At 35.9% G+C, this 20063-nt stretch overlaps 1 protein-coding gene across 2 annotated transcripts in view; it reads right to left on the bottom strand.

The window, feature by feature from the left end:
* LOC118272386 (uncharacterized) overlaps positions 1-19302 on the bottom strand; it is a 120307-nt gene extending 101005 nt beyond the window's left edge. The window contains exons 1-2 of one of the 2 annotated variants that reach the window (XM_050693447.1): positions 18795-19302; positions 9034-9074 (exon numbers count right to left, since the gene is read on the bottom strand). Coding sequence is in view for 1 of the 2 variants with exons in the window: in XM_050693445.1 (XP_050549402.1) it covers positions 18795-18805 (11 nt within the window). In the remaining variant the exon portion in view is untranslated. The remainder of the gene's footprint in view (positions 1-9033; positions 9075-18794) is intronic. The other variant, XM_050693445.1, reaches the window with a different exon arrangement.
* Positions 19303-20063: the final 761 nt, after the last annotated feature.

The following is a 20063-nucleotide window of genomic DNA, read 5'->3' as shown; positions in this document are numbered from 1 at the left end:
CAGACAGACAACTGATTGTGTAGGCTTAGAAACAAATCCCTTTCTAGACAATAGTTGCCAACCGTCCATTGCATTCAAAACCTTAAGACGCGAAACAAAGCCTTCAAATTCCATCAAAGCTTTTGCAAATACCTAGCCAGGCAATATTGGACCTTAACAAAGTGAACTAGAGTATTTGGGATAGCAATACATAATATTTACATAGGCAACGATGCAGTCATGTGCTAAAATAGCTTGAATCTAATTCGAGAGTCACGCTCAGTGTTTACGTTGTAGCAGACGGGGCTCTAGCCGTGTCACATTTTGGCTACACTACCCACGACTGACATTAAAGTAATCTAATCTATTTATTATGTTTCTGTGAAGCAATAGTTTGGCTAAGAAACTGTCCAATGCCAATTTTTTATGTTCGGCTAGATTATACAAACAACTCTTATGATCAGGTGGTATTAAGACGTGGATTTTTCCGTGGTTGCAATGTTTTGCTAGAGGATTTATTTTCTTTAGTACTATTGGAACTTTAAGCAATAAATCGAAGCAAAAAGGAAATGGACGAAAGTAAGGCACACCTTTTCCAATCTACGAGAAACAACCGACTCATTGTTGTTTTTTTATTTATTTATTTAAGCAGAAGTGCCCCCACTTTTCACCATTTGTGATATAAATCCTATGTAATAAGGGGTGAGTCTATTGCCATATACTGGGCACAATTCCAGACTACGTGCTACTACTGAGAAATTTTCGAAAAGCCCAGTAATTAATACTTAGCCCGAATCTGAGACCCCTTGACCGGCAGTCGCATTCAACCAACGACGCAGTCAACTCATTGTTGTAAAAGCAGAAAATATTGAATCGAAACTATCACAAAAAGATTACCACGCGACATCATCGATTTTTCACAAATTATCACCATTCAGATTAAATATAGGTATAACAATAACAATTACGCTATCAGGAATCCCGATACGTTTCCACTCAGTGCAGATAATGGCCGGTGTATCGCGCGTGTATCGATTATGCTGACTGAGCTATTTATATACGCAGCAGGTCCTCCCAGGATTCATCCCACGCCCTCCGTCTGATGCACTCTTTTACCTCTGACCTTTCACTCGAAGTTCTTAAGAAAATGAAGATCGTAGGTTCTACTTTTTTCTAGAAACATAATTAAGCTTGATTTCATAAATGTCAGCAATAGAAAAAATCTGTGAGTTTCGAAAATCAACACCACATAGAGGGTATAATAAATATTTTCTGACTTGAGGAAAAAGTTTTTCCACTGACAGGGTATGAGCTGACTTGGGTGATAGGATACTTTTTATTCCATGGAAACGCAGACAAAGCCACTGGCAGAAGCTAGTTGGAAACAAACACCTAAATGCCATCTGTTTCGTATACTAGTTTCTCATAAATAACAGTTGTTCCTAGAGTATTGCTAAATTACTTGTTCGTAATAAATAAATACATTTCGCAGGCAATTACTAGTAATATTAACCTCGAACTTAGGTTCTAGCAATATCCGATATTAATACTTTTATTGAAAGGTTGTATTCTTGGGCAGCTGTTAATTCCCTAGATAATTATTGGATGACTAACAGTTGCCATGTCCTGCAGACACGTGTAGGAATCATGTCTCCTGATATAATTTATCTAGGCGATGAGTAAAAGAAACAAAAATTTTTCGATATTACATTTTAGTGTTAAAACACAATACAATTATAATAAACAGGTATTACAATTACCTCCTTATAGGAAACCAGAACATAAAAACGACAGAATTGTCATCTTTTTTGGCGTTTATTCTGTGTCTACACTATATCAAAATCGATTCAGTGGTTTAGGCGTCAAAGCGTAACATACTGAGAGCTACTTTCGTATTAGCATATTAAAATAGAGGATGGAAAAGAACAAGAAAATATTATATTATGGCCGATAAAGACCCTAACATTGAATTTACAAATCTATACCTACTAATTAATAATTCCTGATACAATATAAATATCCCTAATTCCTAATATTCTACATTTACAAGTTCTCCTTAATATTTTAACATAATACCATTTGGTAACTATTAATAGAAGTTAATTGGACCTGTTTTACGGAACTACATAAATCGAAGCTGTAGTAATGCATATTTACCAACCAACGTTTGTATGTGTGGGTGTTAATGAGTTTTACATGACGTGGCGATGTTTCTAGTCGATTCTCTAGACATAGGAAATAGTAAAATTGTATTTAATATATTTTTATGAGCAAACGAGCAGTGGATTACTTGATGGTAAGCAATCGTGCATTTATTTTTTAGTTTCTTTTTAAGGGGGGATAATCATCGAAATACTTCTCTTGCCTAGGACAAGGCAAGAGGGAGTGTCGAGTGTCAGACTCTTACTAACTAAAAACCACCCCGTTCTTACTCCTGCTTTTCGAGCCGGAGCCCCGGTAAACCCGCTAGGCAGTCCGCAGCTCCGGGTCGTGCACGAAGTTTAAAGTGTATTGTTAACCTCTGGAAGGAGCACTGACTTGGGCTCCACTCCACAGTGTTTCCCGTCCGTTTACTATACTGGAGCCTGTTGTCAGGAGCCCATTCGAAAACATCTCTGGTCTGTGCCAAACTACTGGAAAATTATCAACTAATATTTAATAATAGCTACTATTAATTTATCACAGTTCATTTGAGTATTATAGGATCCGTAGACCATCGATATAATCCTATTAACAATTCTATTAAAAGCAAAACTAATTGATGAGAAGACAAATCCGCTTTTCAAGCCAACCATAATTTAATAGAAAACCGCTCTCGATGTGGAATAAAATTGAATCTTGATTATAAAAATAATAAAGTTCTTTTTAGAATGTACAGTTTATAGAAATGTTTATGGAAAAAGCATGTTTTTGCAGCCATTACGTCTATAATAATACTAGGAATGTATGGAACTGTGGAGGTATGAGAAATATGTCGGTTGCCATTACAATTGAATTGCAAACGACAATACATTGTTGCTATTATTTATTTTAAAATTCCACAGTTTGCATTTCAGTGTTTGTTTTACAATACCTTTGTCAATAAAGGCGGTTATAAGTACCAAGGTGATGTTTAACTCGGATTTTGTTACCTTGTAAAAGAAATAGGAGAAAACCTAGCGTGGGGGCAATATCAGACCACCACAGATGGGGCTCAGTAGGGCTGATACCTGATCCGGAGCTGCGGACTACCTAGCGGGTTTACCGGGGCCCCAACTCGAAAAGCAGGAGTAGGAACGGGGTGGTTTTTAGTCAGTAAGAGTCTCACACTCCCTTTCAAGTCATAGGATGATTTTCCCCTCTTAAGAAAAAAAGGCGTGGAGACAATACTTGATAAATGAACTATGCCTCAAAAACTCATCTTTCGCATTAAAATTATCAGTCAATATAGACAAGACGTCGTCCGCAAATCTTAAGACTTTAGTTCTATTTAAGCAAATTGATTGTTAAGCTGCACCACTTAGAAGCAGTCACGTTCAAACGAAAACTGAATTAACAAAGCCTTCAAATAGGTACTTATGGTATAAATCCCTACTTATACTATCTCTGTCTGACGTCAGTTTTCAGTATCACTCCTATCGAGCAAGACTAATGCCCAAATACGTAAACGCTACTCAATTTTAAGACGCTCTCAAATGTAGTACTGTCACTATCAATTCTTTATAAAATGACAGAGATAGCACTATATTTAAGTACAACTTAAAATTGAGTAGCGTTTGAGTATTCGGGCATATTATATGTGCGGGAGCATGGCTCTTACGTTGTCTGTAACGGTTTACATAAAAATCGGTTTAACCATGTGTGTGTTCACACCAAAAATTCCATCGACTAGGCTTGTCAGCTTCACTACCACTGGGTAACGTACCCAGAAGACTAGCAGCATTGCCACATTTAATGGCAATGCTTATTTAGTGACCGAAGAAATAGTCAACCTATATACCTAGGTAGTTTTGATGTGATATACAGATAGAATAGTCCTTGAGGAAGATCATGTTTTGGTATTTCTTCGTAGGTAGTTTCTAAACTCTGTATAGAAGGCATAATTTCACAAGGAGCAAAACAAACAGTAGGTAATCACAATTTTATCCTCATCATTAGAATTTTCTTAAACAAGGCTGAACGCATATAGGACTAACGAGTTGATCTTGAAGGAAACACTACATGTCTAGGATGATGGCTCTAAAACCAGTCAGTACCCTTAGTATGAGTTTGTTTTATGTATAAACGAGAAAGCGTTCAGCACTCTGATTGGTTAGTTTACTCGAGCCGGCCAATCAGAACGCCGAACGCGCTCTTGTTTCGATTATGTTAAACGTAAAGCAAACTCATACTAAGGTTACAGTTTACATGACCTTGGTCCGTCTTATTCGCTTTAGCGGAACGTACGTTACTTGAATACCGATAGGGTTCTTATCATTGCAGGAAAACAGGTTTAAATTACATAACCGTGTTGTTCTACCACTTACTTTGTTTGTTGCAATTTAACAGTTTAATGTTTACTTGAAACGAGGGAAAATATTTTGAATACATCCGTTAGATACAACAGAAAATTCTACCTAAAGATCTCCCTTTTTTGATGGGGAAAAGCGTGTAGTGTGTATGACACCTCGCTCTTATAACTAAGTATCGTAAGTTAGTTGTATAACACACAGAATTAAAGTGATTTATACGAACAACACGTCCTTCATTTACTCCCTAAGTCTCTAATCTTGACTTCTCCCGCTTTATGTGAACCGAGAGTGTCAGACTTTTTTAAATTCATCCAATGACTTCTCTCGCCAGGGCAAAGCGAGAGGGAGTGTCAGCTCTTTGAGGCGCGCGCGGAACGCAACGCGCCGCACGCACGGGTCTGGTTCTGGTCGGGCGGCGAGCTACCCTTGCTCGCCGTCCGCAGACCCGCACTTACGGTGGCCGGAGATCGTCGCGCGATCCCCGACGCCCGGAGTGTCTCTTGCGTCGGCTGGGGCGTGAGGAAGTTCGTTCCCTCACGCGTCCCGCCTCCTCCTTAGCTAGCATGACTGCTTCGCAGAAGGAGGAGACGGCATCCCAGTCCCCCTCGCCCCGCACCATGGCCTGAACCAAAGCCGGACGCGAGAGGTCGCCGTCGCCGATCACTTCCCTGAGGGCACGGCGGTGTTCAGCCCACGCAGGGCAGACCGCAACCGTGTGTTCCACCGTGTCCTCCGGGCGGTCTTCGCAGTGATGACACCCGGGCGTTTCCTCCCGCCCAATCAAAAACAGGAACCTACCGAAACTCCCATGTCCGGTAAGCACCTGTGTCAGGCGGTAGGTGAGGACGCCATGGCGCCTCTCTAGCCACTCCTCAAAGAGGGGACTTACCGCTGCAATGACAGCGAGCCCAGGCAATGACAGCGAGCCCAGTGTCAGACTCTTACTGACTGAAAACCACCCCGTTCCTAGTCCTGCTTCAAGTCGGGGCCTTAGTAACCCATTAAGCCATATTTGCAACTCCAAAGATGTCCGCTACAGTGGGTTTACCATAAAACATACTAGGGGTAGTTATTTCTCGAAAAGCAGAAGTAGGAACGGGGTGGTTTTTAGTCAGTAAAAGTCTGACACTCCCTCTCGCCTCGCCCAAGGCGGAAGAAATCATTGGATGATTTTCCCCCATCAAAAAAAGGGTTAGTTATTTCCTCAGTTGCTGCTGATCCCATTAAAGCTTCCTGAGTCATGAACGAAGATTTCATCTAGTTCACGTCGCGTTTGGTAATTGAAATGAAAGGATATCAAATGAAATGAAATCCGACACATTATTAATGAATCACTCGCGTTTCTCGTCATGTGAAACATTAGCTGTCGTGACTTCGCGAGCTATTAACTATTATTAGCGATTCTAAGTAGTTCGAACACTTTCTCTTTGATCCTTAACAACATTAAAACGTAAAAAAAACTATACGAGACATAAAGAATGCATGATAAATATATTTTTTCTCCAATCTATTGAATAAAGAAAGACAAGTCTGCATGGTTGGCGCAGTGCCTGAGCAACGTGTAGCAGGTTCGATTCTCGTACGGAACAATTCTGTGTGATCCGCAAAATGTTGAGTGTGTGAACTTGTATGTTTGTAAACACACCAACGAGACCACGACACAGGAGAAAATCCTAGAGTGGATAAACGTTTTTATATAAGAAATACAGTGTCAGTACGTTCAAGTCACACAGTTTTTTCCTTACACCAAAAACGTAAAGTAAATAAACTCAACCGAACGCCGCTTCCTGATTCGCCGGCCTTTTAGAAGAAAAAATATTTGTAAAGAATTCAATTTAAGTAAATAGTTACTTTGAACAACCTTCGTGTTTTTTCAAAGTCAGATACTTAGATATAGAGGCGGATAGGAGAAAAATAAAGCGATAAGTAAAATGTGTGTCACGTGCACCAAGCATGCATTTTGGTAATGACTAAATGACATTTAGATTTTATATACGTATTCTTTTTTTTACTCATAGTTTTTGAGCTTGGACATTAGCAAAGATTTAACCAGAATGCGTGAAAATGTTCGTAGATGGTGTTTAGAAAAAGTACCTATGCTAAAACATTAAGACTTTTTTGAGGGCGGTAAATTATCCAATGACTTCCTGCCTTGGGCGAGGCGAGAGGCAGTGTCAGGCTCTTACTGACTAAAACCACCTCGTTCTAAAACTACTCCTGCTTAAGGCCCAGCTCCGGTAAACCCGCTAGGTAGTCAGCAGGTCCAGAAAACATTAGTCTTATCGACTTTTCACGTCAACTCGTTAGGTCTATTAAAACCTAGGTCGAATGAGAATGTTTCCTGAAGATCGGTTATTAATTTCGGTTGTAAAAGGTTCAGGTTTATCAGAGAATGCTACTACTGTTGCTGCCTAATAGTTATTTAGCCCTTTACGAAAAGCAGGGATAGTAAATAACAAATGTTTTCTGCTCTTCCGTAACGTCACGACCTTAGAAATATGACAAAAACTCCCTACAAAAACAAAGAAAGCCTATTGAAGAAAGTAGATAATTCAAGAACTATAATACAAACGAGAGACAATAAATCTTTTGAACCGCTCTCAACATAACCTCGGCCTTAGAATATCAATCAGCCTTAATAGGGTATAGTTTGGACGTCGGATCTGCTTTCATTTGACAACAAAGACTATCTATCTAGGTCATCGGGAGAAAACTAGGTAATAGCTAAGGTGCCCTGGAAAAAACAGGTCTGATATTCCTCAATTGAAAGGGGGCTAATTGAAGTAAGAAAAACATGATACGTTTTCGGGGAATCACTCTTACGGTGATTCCCTGAAAACTGTTACCGACTCGCATTGACAAGAAACTATTAATGTCAACGATAATGAAACTTCTTTGGCATAATTACTGTTTCTACGTAACCAAATTAGATTACAAATAATCTTTATATTTCATTATATCAAGATATTTAAGTTGGTGCCAAATAAAATCACGCTATACATAGTTATAACAGCAATATCATGGCGCTTGCAACATTGCCGAAATATCGGAAACCCACAAAATCTAATAAACATCGCAAATATCCCGTTTCTAATGGTAGTTAGTATCACAAAACACTGCGGACTGTCTTGGGGGTTAACAGGGCTTCTGGCTCTGGCTGTTAAGCAGGAGTAGGAACGGGGTGGTTTTTAGTTAGTAATAGTCTGACACTCCCTCTCACCTCACTCAAGGCGGGAGAAGTCGTTGTATGAATTTCAAAAAAAGTATCACAAAACAACACTAACAATTTAAAAGATACATTTATTATAGAAGTTTTTTTCTACTTTCATAATACCCTTCACGACCTCCATTTTCACTTTCCCTTCGACCAAATTTTTCTTCGTTTTTTGGCTATACACAAACGTCTATTTATTACCATAATGACATATTGCCGTTGGCTAGTTGACAACCGTTGGCGCCGCTGTTGAATAATGGCTACAGAATTACGCATGACACTCGCACGTGTTTCGTTTCTATTACAAAGTGAAATATGCTTTTATGGTCTTTTATACATACATAATTAAATTATTATACGTACAACATACTTTGTTGCCATTTAAAAATAAATAAGTCAGTAAGTTGTCGAGTAATGATTCGAACGCATAGGAATTGTACAAATTACAAATGGTATTAGTTATTATAAGTCATTCTTTATTTATGAATGCATAATAGGAGCAAGATTGTTTGTTACGCTTTCACGTCTTAAATAGCTGAACCGTTTTCGATGAACTTTACTGTGGAGATAGATTTTTTCGCAACTATACGAGAATTCTATGATAACTACTAGTTACACTCTAAAGACAGAGCTCATGATGAATGACGTCATCAATAAATAATTAATTATTGCCTTTTTATTTTGACAACTATCAAACAAATGACAGCGTGGCCAAACATGGCCGCGGTATTACATAAGAATATTAATGACGTTTTATCTTCACGCCGTTGCGTCACTATGAGATGGAAAGTGTCATCAACGGTTACTTTCACTGCGCTTGCGCCGTGTAGCCTGTTCGTTATGGTGCTTATGTTGTTACGTTTTTTTTTTAAGTGTGTGTGGGTCTTGTCTTTGTGTGTGTATGTGGGTGTTTGGAGTAGGACGGTGGTGATGTCTTGGATGTTAATGTTAATTAATTAAATAATTTAGAGTAGTTTTTCAGAGTAAGTTAAAGTAATCAGGATAATTATATTATCGTCTTTTCTCTTCAACAATATCAAAGAATGAATGTCGTGTAGATAATAAATTATGATATATGTTTATTTAAAGTTTTTTTTTAAATACAACAATTCTTTTTTAATTGTCATTAGGTAACTACATACTGCAGTAATTTTATTTATTTCTTTAAATACAACATTGTCATCACTCATGTAAAATTTAAATTTCTGTAATCTGTTTGCATTGTAAAAAGACGGACAAACTAAATACATAAAACAGTTTTAATTGTATTTAGTGAAATTGCGTGAAAGTGGTTTGTGATTTCTAGCATTTATTTATTTGATAAGATGAATATCTTTATTAAAGTCTTACCATTATGAAGTAAAACTATTGTGAGGCGATGCCCACTCCCCCTGAAACAATTAAAATATCTCCATTACAATGCTAGAAATTCAAGATCGCATTTTTATCTGATTCTAGCAAAGCTTTTCGCAGACAATCATATGTAACTATATGCATAACTAAACTATATTCAGAATAGATGAAGCGATAAAGAAAAGACAATAGACATTGGTTTTGGAGCAGAACGAATGCTAGGACAAATAGTTAAATAATGTAGTAAACTAACAAAGACTCGGAGCTGCGGACTGTCTAGCTGCTGGACAGCCAGACACATTCAGCCGGACCAGAAGGTAACCCGCTAGACTCTAGAGAGCTACCGGGGCTCCGGCTCGAAAAGCAGGAGTAGGAACGGGGTGGTTTTTAGTCAGTAAGAGTCTGACACTCCCTCTCGGCTCGCCCAAATCGGGAGAAGCCATTGAATGATTTATTCCCTTCAAAGAAAAAATAAGCTAAGAAAACAAAAAAAAAAATAAACAACAAAAATCGAGTAATTATTATGAAAAAACTTTCCAACTATTTAAAAGACGATACGAACTTAGCGAAACTGCAATAACAGCTAGAGAAAACACAAAATGTAGTTAAAATGATTTATTCCCAAATTCTAATCGAATAGCCCTTAATTGTAGCTTGTATCAAACATCTCGATTTTAGAATCGATATGATTAATCGATTCAAATTATACACCGATCGATTCATAACTGTAAACCGAACGCTGGCCTTGAAGAATAAACTTGAACGAATAACATTTCCTACTGTGTTTTATATACGTAATGGATAAGAATTGCAAATATCTTTTGTTTTCGGATTGACTACAAAAATATGGCGAGCAGTCGTATAGGTTTAAAGCATGAAGCAAGTACAAAGAGGAGATGCCATAATGTGATTGTGTACTGTGACAAAACAAATGGGCCCTCCCCAATGATCTTATTAGTAAAAAAGTGTAATTAGATTATAAGCGCTCAGAAAGCGGCACATTAAAATGTGGACAAAACAAAACTAAAAAAGACCTCACGTGAGACCCTAATATGAGCCAATCTATAAGAAAGAAAAAATAGACAATATAATAAAAAATTAAGATGTGCCAAAAAGGTTTAAAGTGCACTAAGCTGTCTTGGTGCTAATGTGTCAATCATGCAATGTGTACCACACGAGATGATAAATACAAGAGAGATAAACTTCCAAAATTATGTTCTACACGTGTATAGTACCATCACAGTTGATTTAAACAAATAGCAACAACAATAGAGCTATTAGGGGCATTCTTTTCAAAAAACTAATTTAACTATAAAAACAACGATCATCAATCATTAATCGGTTTGTTTTTTTAATTACGTAGAATGATTAAGACGTTTTTACATCCCTACTAAATAAAGTAGTGTAGGCTGAATTGATTACGGATTGGATTGCTTGATAACCCCCATACAATTACCTAGGTACCTATAGTTTTAATGCTATTTTAAATAAAGAATTTTCTCATTAGTTCACGACAAACGGCGCCACTGGCGCGTAAAAGTCTGTCAAGATTGCTCATTGTTACACTGAGTGCAATCTAAAAACCTAATCATAATGTTTGCTGTAACACTTACATTAAATTTTTACTGTTAAAGAAAAGAGACTTTGTCGCTAGTTTTTTAAGAGCAAATTGGATCGACCTCCGGTCTTGGGGGGGAGTGATGGCGACATATGACATGACAAGTGACCGATGAAAGAAGTCACACATACGCGATCGACCAGCAAATCAACAACTGACATCATAAGTCGTACATCAGTCAAGCACGAACACCTCAGAGGATCCTCCGTTTCCTAGGGAACTTTACTCATTGTCCCCTAAACACCTACATATCACTCTTTGTTCTAAACCTACATAAACGAAGAAAGTACTCAACACTACTCATAGAAGTAACTAGAACATTCCGTGAATAACTATTAGCATCAATACTAAAAATAGTTATCGAAAACCACTTTGATCATGTCAAAGTAACAGAAAGCGAAATGGTATCAAGCCTTTACCCGCAATGTCGAGCATCGACCTCGTAAAATAAAATCGGTGAGCCACAAGGAATTGATCGCTTCAGACTTAAAAAGAAGCCGGTTGTTACTAAAATTAACTTTTAACCCACATACGGAATGAGGTTCAACGACTTACTTTTAGTTAAACACATGACGCGCACCACGGTCCAGTTTTTGTAACTGCATGCTCGGTAAGTGCACAAAAAATATATTCGTTGCTGATCGTTTCAGCTTAAATGTGTCGATAAGAATCTTTGGTGGATCAAAATAGACTTAAAGAGGTATTAAAATTAGGGCACTGTTCCATTGCTGATTTGTACTGTTGTGGGTTTTCCCAATTCATAACCACACCGCTTTAAATCCCTCAAACAGGAAGCCACAAATGCACGTTACAATTAAACATACAGTCACTCATCACTTATTCCGATAACAACTATCTAGTTTATCCTCTACCAGTTCTACCACTTCCCCCTTAGTTCCAAACATTGGTTAGAAGTCTCCAGAAACCCTTTTCTCTTCTTTAAATCAACAGTTTAAGCGCAAAAATTTATCTAGAAAATTCTATCCATCTAACTAGTAAAGTTGGTAGAAATTTTCTATAGTTAGTACCTAACTATTGTTACCTGAAGGTCTTGGCACGTACGCATAGATTTTTGCAAAACCACAAACCACATTATCATTAGGCTGGCCACACCTGTAGTTTATCCTTCATGAAAAGTTAACATTTGTTCGCTAATGCTTTAACTTGGGTCGTATTCGTTGTTGCTATGTGGAATTTAATTATGCCTCGGTCTTTGTATAGTAAAAATTCGCACAATAATGTTGTTTTTTCTGCTCGGTTGGTTCAATAGTCACAAGTGTGACGATTACGCTTGAGATCTTAGCTTCGACTCATGGATGTCATAATTAATAGCCCGTGGCAGTTTAAATCTAAGGGGGTTGCCATAATCTTTGTTTTTATGGTAGTTAGTTATAGGTCGGTAAACGAGCAGACGGATCACCCATGGACTCCCGAAACACCAGATACGTTACAAGTGCGTTGCCGGCCCTTTGAGGGTTAGAAATTTAAGGGTTGTTGGGGAATCTTAAATCTTATTTGGGTCCACATTTAAAAAAGTAACAGTAATAGTTAGTCTCTGGACTAACAATATGTTAAAAAACAGATCCTTGATCAAGAAAAGGTTGGGAACCCCTGATTTATAGATTCGTGGATCTAACAAAATCGATAAAGAATTTTTCAAAATTTTCCAGTTATGGTTTATAAAAGGCGTTATGTCATTACGTAGTAGTTATTCACAGAAGTGTTTGTTTCTTGTCGTCATTACCATGAATTGTCAAGTAGTTGAGTTGTTGATTCATGATAATGAGGGCTCTCGAATCAGTTAAGGTTTTACGTTCATTAGTTATTTTAGTAAAACTGGTAACTATGTTCGCAAAACGAGCATGTTTCTTTAACATTACAAACATTTTTAATCCGCTTTTTAGCACGGCGACATATTTCGTTTATTTAGTAAAATTATTCAATTTCTTGTCACTTCTTCTTCTTCTTCTTGTCGTTCTGTCACACATTATATTCAACCCATTTATGTTACTGCTCTGGTTTAGTTAAACTGTTTTTTGCTCATAAACTCCATGAATATAATTGAGGTGGCCCTATTGCGACTTGTAATTAAATAGGTGCCTCATCTAGACTTTGTTAGAAAACAATGACATGTAAAAGTGCTCTTTTGTAGACTATTGCACAAAAATAAATTGATTGTTTCATTGTTTGGTACCTTGGTATCATTGAAATTTACAAATTCATTGTGTTAACAGAAGAATCAGGTGAATCAGAGCGATCCAATTAACTAGTTAGTTTGGCGGAAATAAACCCTCCATTTCTAATTAAAACATTTAAAAGATACTGCACGTCATCCGTATTAATTAAAGTTAATGGTTTTCCCTAAATGAATAGCCTGGCCTTGCCAGCTGGACGTAAAGGGATTAGATTATATTATGTAAGCATTTGTTTCATTCAATACGATTGGATTGTAAACTTGGAAGAAGCTACATTTCATCTGAAGCAGAATAGAGATTGAACCTTCGAATTTGTCTTTGTGTTTTTCTCAAAGCAGTCAGATATTATAAAGTCTAATGAACTAGGTACTGAAGTCTATAGATCGTGTTAATGTATTCTGAAATGACCTTTTTATGGAATAACCCGGTAAACGATGGTAAGCAATCGCCGCCGCCCATGGACACTTGAAACACCAGAGGCGTTACAAATGCGTTGCCGGCCTTTTGGGGGTTAGCAATTTAAGGATCCTTAAGGAATCGGGGTTTGGAAAGATTGGGAAGGGCAATTGGGTCTCCGGTAACCTCACTCACACAACGAAACACAACGCAAGCGTTGTTTCACGTTGCTTTTCTGTGAAGCCTTGGTATCACTCCGGTCGTGCCGGCCTATTCGTGCCGAAGCATGGCTCTCCCATACTGACTTTTTGCGGAGAAAGACTACGGAGTGTGCTATTTTTACCACCTCGGTGGCCGCCCTCAGCACCTATATAGGGTCACTGAGTCCTCTAATTAGACCTGCTCCAGAACCCCCATGGTGCGCCTGTTGCGGCCCTAGGAAGACGTGTCTCCCATGAATCTCGCTGTCCAACTTGCACGGCAGCACGTGTCCACTGTGCTACCGTCTTCCCTGAGGCCAGCTCATTCGTACTTACAACTATTATTTATCAATGAGCTAATTAAATACCTGTCGCAAAAGAACTAAGTGCCCATTTACTTGAAATGTCATTTGAAAGACCTATTTACACATTTGCACAAGGTGTAAACAATAGGCTGAATGGTTGAATACTAAGTGTCATCGCAATTAAGCGCCTATCATGATAATGACAACTGCGCATAAAATGCCAACAATTCAATTAACTTTTATAATATTCAATTGATTAATGCATTTGTTGTGTAGTAAATAAAATTATTTTCCACGTAAACATACAGTCATGATGTGAATAGTTACTCTATAATTTAGTAATTAAAAAAAATCGTGAGATGGGCATTCAATATTGCATTTTATATAAGTACCTAATAGATAATAAAATATTGGCTTTCTCGAGATTGGTCCAATGGCCCAGTGGTTGTAATGTGCGTCTGCCGCGTAAACCACATCGGGTTCGACTTGTGAATCGGTTTGTTTTATTAAGATTATACAATACGGATGATGACGGGGTATGAACATTTAAAAACCATTTAGTCCGCCAGTTAGGTAATGAAAAAATATTAGACACGTATTTTTTAATTGCTCATATAAGACAAAAACACTTCCATAAAACGAATCAAAGTTCAGGAGTGGGAGAAATGTACCCGATTTATGGCTTTAAAGTCTATAACCATGTTGGATTTTATTAAGTACCTTACCCTACAAGGCACTCTGGTGCATAATTGGTATTACTCACATCTATCACACGAAGAAGTCGTGATGAAACAAAATTATTAATGGTGAGATGCGTCTACAACACCATACTTAAGCCATAAAATAATAATTAAATCGATAATGTTTGAGTAATTAGCAAAGTTATCCGAATCGATTTGACTCGGGTCTCGGCGAAAGTAGCTAGGGGCGGCGCCTGCGCCGGTCGCCGATACAAGTGAAAGTGGCAACGAAAGCAGAGTGCGGAAGAACTGCTTTCTTGCGTTACCCCCGACCACTTCAGTATCCTGTTTTAAACAGTACCTACTTAAGTATAAGTTATTCAATAAAATATCTGAAGTTATTTCAAACACCCTTTGTAGTGAAAAAAAAACATACCGGCCGAATTGAGAACCTACATTTAGGGATGTGGGTTCTCTAAAGAAAAACAATACATTTAGATTGAATGATAAGGTTACGATATAAAATACGAAGTGTCTAGTGTTGTATTGTTGACCGGCTGCCATACAGATGCAGCGTATCGGGGATCGATTTCCGCGTGGTACAAGTTTTTGTGATCCACAAATGAATACCAGATCTGACCTTGAGATGTAAAGAAGGTAGGTACCTATTTATTTATAACTTATTATTATCAATAAGTCTATCCTAGGTAATTAAAGACATTGATATTACCTAATTAATTATGTGACTGATTAATAACATTACCTATATATACTTCTACTGGACAAAGGGTAGGTAATTGCTAATTGCTTAATTAGAACTAGGTACACATCACAGACATGCATTCGACACATGCGCACGCGCATGCTACACAAATTAAATCATTAAGCCTAAAAACTATGCTATGTTAATAGTAGGTAATTATATATTATAGTATTTATAACAAGCATAGTAGGTATTTAGATAATTATGCCTACTATGCTTGAGTTTGTGTTTTGGTGCCTATCTGAGGAACTGGTGTCCATGACATGGGTAATATTTAGATGTAGAATTTGATAACATACCTATTTAGCAATTTTTGCAAACATATAGGTAATTTATTATAAAGTAAAGCTAAGTAGTAATTAGGTTAGTTAGTTACAATTTATTTAGCCTAGATGTTAAAATTTTAATTAGGTAATGCATTAGGTATTTAATTCTAATTATAAATATATATTTAAAATGCTAATGTTATCCTTCACATAGTTGTTCATTAAAGTTAGGTATGTAAAAATATATTTTTAAAAGCATTATTATACCTAACTAACATTATTTGTAACAGTCATTAATCATTTATTTATTTACCTATTTATTCAACATTCGTAATATTACAAACTATGTCCTAATAACAAAGATACAAAAAAAAATCTGTTGTATTTGTTATTTTTGAGTTTTATGCTGAGTAGCCTGGTATCAGCCTGGTAACCTATGTTATGCCTCTACAATATCACCAGTAAACTTAATCTTTAGCTATTTGCATCTAGCCACTGCTAACCACATGATGGATCACACACAGTAATATTATATTATCATATCTAGGAGATCAGGCCCAGAAGAAGATGGCAGGACAAACTTGACACTTATGACAAGGATTGGCTGAAGAAAGCTTTGCGAGATGAGTGGAACGAGGGTAGGGAGGCCATTGCCCTGCAGTAGGACTATCAAGGCTAATAATAAAGTAATAATAATGGGATCACACCTGGCAAGTGTGTGCATTACACTATTTTTGTCCACCCTATCTAGCAACACATTTGGTAATTTGGTTAGTTAGATGAGGTGTAAAGTATTAGGTAAATCAAATATTTTTTGTCATAATGCCATAGTTACTCAAAGTGCCAATGGCAGTCTTGGGATTGGACCTTTTTAAACACAATAGACATTCAAAATATACAGTATACACTACCATGGTTATAATAGGTAATTAACAATGAAAAAGTTTCTCATACTGATTAATGAATAAAACTAAAGGTTCCCATCCCATAGAAGACCTCTACATATTGTTTTTGCCTTGATCTTGTTCTTACCTATATGACATAGATATACCTAAACTGACCAACATACAACTGGGTTAATACAGACCCTTGGTGTGGGTTGAAACTAACTACTCAAGTAACCTAGTCAACGACACTTATCAGTGTCAAAATTTAGTTTTATATTCTCTTTGTAGACAAGCGCTAAAGTGGCATTTGGCTAAAGCCTCACGTCTATTGACGACAAGGTATGTCTAACTAAATAAACTATTATTTACGAAATTGAGTTTCCAAGTACAACAATTACCATTTCACGGTTATTTACATAAAATTATACATCAATCAGCCTGTTACAAACATTCAAATTAGTTTTTGTGAAGTGCATTAAACTTTGCTAAAAATTATTTGTCTGTAAAGATGTTAAGGTGCCCTGTTCTTTCCAACAAGATTCTTATAAGATCTTTATTATAAATATTTAAATTTACTTTAATCAAAAATACATTACCCACTAATTTCAGTTTTAAGTGTCAAACATTAATAACAAACCTACCTACTTAAATATAGCAATGGTTAACAATTATATAGTGTAAAGAAAATAATTATAAATCTCCTGATTGATTTTGATCATAGTGGTCAATCTGTCTAACTATGCAGGAGACATTATTGTGCATAAGTGTGTGTGTGTGAAGTGGTGCATATTGGTTCCCTCACTCTCTAAATCCAATGGGTGTAACCAGTGAGTGCCAGGTACAGGACCAATGGTTTTATGTGCTTTCTGAGGCATGGGACCGAAACTTCACCGAAAATCAGTTGAATATTTAAATATTTTTATCAAGCTAGCAACCATGTGTTATGGCAAAAAAATACAGTTTCTTTTTGCATATAAGGTAAGTAATTTGTTAAACATTTTGTTTTTACTCATTATACATTTTTAAATTACGTACCTACTTAATGTGAAGTACCTAGTTACCTGAATTTTTAGCATAATCAATTAATGTTTGAAGATCTGTACATCAATGCAAAACATCCTGTTATTGTTTGTTGACTTAGTTTTTGTTATTGTGTCAGAAAATGATTATTTAATTTTAAATCCTTGTTTGTGTAATCAAAGTAGGTAATTGGTTATTACAGTTGAATGTTGTGTTAAGTAATAATTTATAACTATGTATTCTTTAATCTATGCTAAAATACTAATAGGTATTATAAAGAGGAAAGATTAGTATGTGTGTTTGTAACACTCAATAAGTACTGGACGGATTTTTAACATTATCACTGATTTATAATTATAAATACATCGTCATCATCATCATAGCAGCCACAAGACATCCAACGTCCACTACTGAACATTATAATACATATTTTATCTATCCATGCGAAGCCCGGGCAGATCATATTTTTTATTTCTTGACTGACAACAAACACTGACTGATCACCAGCAACCTATACAGAGGTCAACATGTGAACTGAATAAATAATTCGTAAATATAAAAAAAAAAATTGAAAACCATTATTATAATAAAAATCTTCCGATACAAACAGGTTTTATAAGATGTTGTATTCTTACTACAGTATGTAATTAAAAAACCCATCAAAAAACTTGCATATAATTTCAAATGGTCTATAAAAGTATAATAATATGTTTAACAAGTTTTTGAATAATAAAAAATAAATTGAATATGTTTTCAATTAATGATGAATCAAGTAAAATGTTTCATTGAATTTAGGTTCTCTAATAAGATTTAGAGGTAGACCTCTTATTTATATTAAGTAAAAAAAATATTGCTGTTTGTAAGTTTCGTTAAGACGGTTGGACCGATATAGCTAATTTTAGTCTTAAATTATTTGTAGAAGTTTAAACCTTCCCTAAGGTTTAAAAATGAGAAAAAGATTTGAAAAGGTTTGCCGGATCATCAAATAAGTATTTTCCTATTATATGTTTATTCTTATTAGAATTTTACTATACAGTACCTAAAATATTATAACTTCAAGTTTTTAAATCTGGTACTTTATTTATTTATTTATAATACAATACCTAAGTCTTATACAAAATCATCAACATGTTATTTAAACTTTCTAGATAGATATAAATTGTAGGTATATAGGTATGTTATTGCCATTTAAGTCAAGTCTTGCTAAACTATATAATGAGGCAACTAATTAACTAGATCGCAGAGACGGTAAACTTTATCTATTTGTAAAGTAATTAAATGATAGATTATTGCCTACATAGATAGACTACTTACTAGTACTTATAGCACCACATCAGGCTAAGGAAAGCATCTATACAGCCACATCTGACCATAAAGCATATACAAGCAATAATAAAAAAAAAAAACATTAAAAACTAGTGTTCCTACCGGTCGTGCATCAACGTCGCAGCGACACGAACGAGCCAGCATGGCTCTCACGACGCAGGAACCGCAAACAAACACCAATACCACACTAAACACGTACTGCGTCGAGTAGATTAAACTTTACCCACCACGTTCACATCACGCACTATTTATCAATTACACTAAGAAATCTCGATCCTTTGATTATTACACAAGCCACACTTTACACAAATCACTAAAATCCGATACCTTACACAGAAACAGATTGTACACAAATAAACCACCTCCGTGAGACTACTTGCGAAATGATATGTCAACTAGCTACGTCAAACGATCTCAAGTATACAAAGACAAAACATTACAGTTTAACTAATTATTATAAGTATGTTTAAAGAACTACTTTAATTCACAAGTGAAATAGCGAAAATATCGAATGTTTTTCGTATTTTTCGATTGGAATGCCTCAAAATTTTGCGATACACAAACAAGCGAACCACCGCTTCGCGAACCTACAGAAAACTGGAACATTATCATTGCCAACCGAACAAGAAGAAAATTCTTACAGCTGACAGATTTGACATTAGTGACAACATCAGGGATGACAGAATGTACATAAAATTTCTACCAATATTACGACAAAAAATTAATATTTTTTATCCAGTCTTGTAAAAACAATTCTCATTGTTGCTGTTTTTTGGCTTGTGTATTTGGTCTATCTGGTAATACCGTAATTCTATTAATTTAAACAATAATAAAATTACTCTTCTTCTCTAAACAAATTTTTAACGACTGATAAGGTGTAAAATGATAAACGTTTCAATACGTTAACTTTATATTAATATCGGAAACTCACCAAAATGAATAAACATGGTAAATATCCCGTCATAAGTTCTAATAATAACGTTAACTTTAAACTAAATAAATAAACTTCATTCTAATTTCAATCAGAAAGTAACATTAACAAAATTATTGTCTTACACATACGTAAATAACATACCAAAAAATCAAGTGAAATAAATTTTTGAAAGCAGATTGAATTGATTTATCCTTAAAAATCACGCCGGTATTTCAAAAAATCAGTAATCATAAATGAAGTCAATGCACTTAATATGTTAAAAACTACCAATTTGGTAAGATTCTATTTACGTTATAACCCTGTCAAACGTCATGAAACTAATTTCCACAGATAATGAAATGTAATGTTATCTGTGTTAAATCTGTAATTCACATTGGCCCAAACAGAGGCGCTACAATCGTTGTAGAAATTCAATTTTATACTGATTTAATAAAATC

The sequence above is a fragment of the Spodoptera frugiperda genome, chromosome 4 (genome assembly GCF_023101765.2).
Source record: "Spodoptera frugiperda isolate SF20-4 chromosome 4, AGI-APGP_CSIRO_Sfru_2.0, whole genome shotgun sequence".
In the NCBI taxonomy this organism is placed as follows: Eukaryota; Metazoa; Arthropoda; class Insecta; order Lepidoptera; family Noctuidae; genus Spodoptera; species Spodoptera frugiperda.
Note: the sequence above shows the minus strand (reverse complement) of the source record. Positions and strands in the feature narration are given on the sequence as shown.